The sequence below is a fragment of the Oryctolagus cuniculus genome, chromosome 10 (assembly GCF_964237555.1).
Source record: "Oryctolagus cuniculus chromosome 10, mOryCun1.1, whole genome shotgun sequence".
NCBI classification, from domain to species: Eukaryota; Metazoa; Chordata; class Mammalia; order Lagomorpha; family Leporidae; genus Oryctolagus; species Oryctolagus cuniculus.
Window position 1 is genome coordinate 97749389 of NC_091441.1, and position 3418 is coordinate 97752806.

Sequence of the window (3418 nt, forward strand, 5' to 3'; positions counted from 1 at the left end):
CACCCCACAGATCTCATGGCTGTTGTACCAGACAGTACAGACAGAAAATATCCATCTTCACAGATGGCTTTGTCATGTATCAGGTCAGTTTCTTGAGTGGCACATAATGTAGCCACTGTCATTCCAAAACAAGGTGCATAGACCCCACAGGCTAACCTCCCCCACCTTCTGTCCGGGGAAGAAGGGGAGGCGGTAAGGCCCGAAGGTCAGGGCTGCTATTGGCCGAAGGACACCAGAAGGCTCGCCAGAGCAGAGCGCATCTTTACTGTGGACGGACAGCCGCGCGTGCCCCTCCTGGCCAGCCCTTAGGAATTGATGATCTCAATGTGGAACTGCAGGTGGGTGGCGGTGACCACGCAGTGGCCGCGGAGAAGAGCGCACGTCTGGCAGTTGTGGCACTGCCAGTGGCACTGGATGACGTAGATGGCATTGAGCACCTGGCGGTATCGCCAGTGGACGCGCCACATGCGGACCAGAGACTGCAGCTTGATCACCGCCCTCTCTCGCTGAGCGTAGACCAGCAGGGCCTCGCGCCGCTTCCTCTCCAGCAGCTTGAGCAGCGTCAGCCGCCACCAGCACTGGATGATCCAGGCCCTGAGGGCCATGTGCAGCAGCGTGCGGCGCACCAGGGTGCCGCGCCACCACGCCTGGATCCATATGGCTGCGATTTCTTTTCTTTTCAAATCTTTCTAGGCGGAGAGAATAGAGACCACTCAGGGGGACGTCCTGCCACCAATGTCCAGGATCTTCCTGGGAGCCTGGATTCTCTGTCCCTTTTTATTTTTATTTTACTTATTTATTTATTTTTGACAGGCAGAGTGGACAGTGAGAGAGAGAGACAGAGAGAAAGGTCTTCCTTTACCGTTGGTTCACCCTCCAATGGCCGCCGTGGCCGGCACGCTGCGGATGGTGCACCGCGCTGATCTGAAGGCAGGAGCCAGGTGCTTCTCCTGGTCTCCCATGGGGTGCAGGGCCCAAGCACTTGGGCCATCCTCCACTGCACTCCCGGGCCACAGCAGAGAGCTGGCCTGGAAGAGGGGCAACCGGGACAGAATCCGGCGCCCCAACCGGGACTAGAACCTGGTGTGCCGGTGCCGCTAGGTGGAGGATTAGCCTAGTGAGCCGCGGTGCCGGCCTCTCTGTCCCTTTTTAAACACTTTCAATTATTTGAGAAAGAGAGAGAGAGAGAGAGACAGACAGACCTTGCATCTACTGATTCACTCTCCAAATGGCCACAACCAGGATCCAGGAACTCAATCTGCATCTCCCATGTAGGTGCAGGGACCCAACTACTTGAGCCATCACCTGCTGCCTCCCAGGGTGTGCACTTACAGGAAGCTGGAACGGAGCATGGAGCTAGGATTGGAACCGGACATTGTATGGGGGTTGGGAGGGCACCTACAGGGGTGATCAAGCTGTTGCATCGTATGCCTGCCCCTGAATTCTGTGTCTTAACATCAGTCCTTCCTCAGAGAGAGCAGGGACCAGCAGGACCCTAACTAGGAGCCAGGACACCGACGGTGACTGTCTCCTGCCATGAGGGCACGTCGTCACAGCCCCAGGGTCCCAGGTCCTTCACCAGGCTGTCTCGGCGTGTGGAATGACTCCGTTTTTGGCAACTGGTGAGCTTTTGGCTTCCTCATGGTGCCCTCTACTGCTGCCCCTCCCCTCTGAACATTCTGCTGTCAGACTTGGAGCCCCCGCCTTCTCCCTTCTCTGCCCCATGCATTTTTGGATGACCCCGCTTCTGTGCAGTCACCTTCTGTGTCATGGTCAGACCCGGGTGCAGCGCAGCCAGGCCGAGAAAGGCCGGGGAAATGAGCTCACACTGAGTGGACTCCCGAGGAGTTCAGGCTTTGGAGCCATCAGAGGCAAAGCCCACACTCTTGTGATGTGGATGAAAACGTCCTGGATTTCTCTTAACAACAAGGAATTCTACCCACCATTTTCTTTTTCTTTTCCATAAGACGCCATTGAGTTATTTCTTCAGTATCTTCAACCTCAATTATCATGAAGTGGCCATCGACCTGTGGTCAGAACAAGATGGGAAATAGAGGCTGAATGAGGCTGCGGCTTCTCGGTCTGCACCAAGGGCCTCGCTGCTTAGCCTCCTTGTGTCACCGAGACTGTGGGCCCCAGGCTGAGGCTCACCCATCCCTAGCCCACCTGGTAGATCTGGCCATTTTCTCTTACACAAAATCGAACCCCCATTGCCTGTTTCTAGATGGTTCATTAGCCCTGATTTCTGTACTTCCACAGGCGTGGCGTGAGCAGTGTGGGTGAGAGGAGAGGTATGAGCTCACAATGCACTGTGACATGGGCCTGGCAGTCTTCCGCTAGCGGAGTCTGCCTCACTGCGACCGCGTCTGCCTGCCTTGCCTCCCACCTGTCAGAGCTGTGCCAGAGCTCCGGGCGGAGGGGCAGGGCACCGGGATGGCACTCGTACTTGGGCTGAGGCTAGGACTAGGAGTAGGAACTCAATAACTCAGGAACCAGAATCTCAGTCCTGGTCTCCCATGTTGCTGGTGGCAGGAACCCAGTTACTGGAGGCATCATTGCTGCCTCTCAGGGTCTGCACTGGCAGAAAGTTGGAGTCGGGAGCAAAACTGTTAAAGTTGAGCCAGGAACCAGAACCGTTAATCGAACCCAAGCACTCCAATGTGGGATGCAGGTGTCAACCACTATGGAAAATGTCCCATTTTTGCCTTTATTTTTGAACCTATATATTTCCTCCTTGTAATTTCTTTATTTTTTTTTTTTTTATTTTTGACAGGCAGAGTGGACAGTGAGAGAGAGAGACAGAGAGAGAAAGGTCTTCCTTTTGCCGTTGGTTCACCCTCCAATGGCCGCCGCTGCAGCCGGCGCACCGTGCTGATCCGATGGCAGGAGCCAGGATCCAGGTGCTTTTCCTGGTCTCCCATGGGGTGCAGGGCCCAAGCACCTGGGCCATCCTCCACTGCACTCCCTGGCCATAGCAGAGAGCTGGCCTGGAAGAGGGGCAACCGGGACAGAATCCGGCGCCCCGACCGGGACTAGAACCCGGTGTGCCGGCGCCGCAAGGTGGAGGATTAGCCTATTGAGCCACGGCGCCGGCCCTCCTCCTTGTAATTTCAACATTTTATTTTCTTTTTGACAGGCAGAGTGGACAGTGAGAGAGAGAGACAGAGAGAAAGGTCTTCCTTTTTTGCCGTTGGTTCACCCTCCAATGGCCGCCGCGGCCGGCGCGCTGCGGCCGGCGCACCGCGCTGATCCGATGGCAGGAGCCAGGAGCCAGGTGCTTCTCCTGGTCTCCCATGGGGTGCAGGGCCCAAGCACCTGGGCCATCGTCCACTGCACTCCCTGGGACAGAATCCAGTGCCCCGACCGGGACTAGAACCCGGTGTGCCGGTGCCACAGGCGGAGGATTAGCCTAGTGAGC

General features: G+C 56.6%; 1 protein-coding gene across 3 annotated transcripts; it reads right to left on the reverse strand.

Annotated features, from left to right (window-relative positions):
* Positions 1-241: 241 nt before the first annotated feature.
* Positions 242-2317, reverse strand: IQCF2 (IQ motif containing F2). 3 transcript variants are annotated; one of them, XM_051852402.1, is made up of 3 exons: positions 2215-2317; positions 1944-2027; positions 242-689 (listed from the first exon to the last, which is right to left on the reverse strand). In XM_051852402.1, the coding sequence occupies exons 2-3, from the start codon at positions 2010-2012 to the stop codon at positions 306-308; spliced, it is 453 nt and encodes a 150-aa protein (XP_051708362.1). In that variant the 5' UTR covers positions 2013-2027; positions 2215-2317; the 3' UTR covers positions 242-305. The 3 variants fall into 3 exon arrangements, with proteins under 3 accessions (XP_051708362.1, XP_002713274.1, XP_008258960.1); XM_002713228.3 differs by having other exon boundaries at positions 2194-2298; XM_008260738.3 differs by having other exon boundaries at positions 2167-2292.
* Positions 2318-3418: the final 1101 nt, after the last annotated feature.

Excerpts from the sequence above, each read along its gene's own strand:
- IQCF2 (XM_008260738.3), bottom strand. The coding sequence starts at position 2,211 with ATGGGGGTTCGATTTTGTGTAAGAGAAAATGGCCAGATCTACCAG. Across the intron at positions 2,028-2,166 it reads AAAATGGCCAGATCTACCAG|GTCGATGGCCACTTCATGAT; the intron begins GTGGGCTAGGGA and ends TTCTGACCACAG. Across the intron at positions 690-1,943 it reads TGGAAAAGAAAAAGAAAATG|AAAGATTTGAAAAGAAAAGA; the intron begins GTGGGTAGAATT and ends CTCTCCGCCTAG.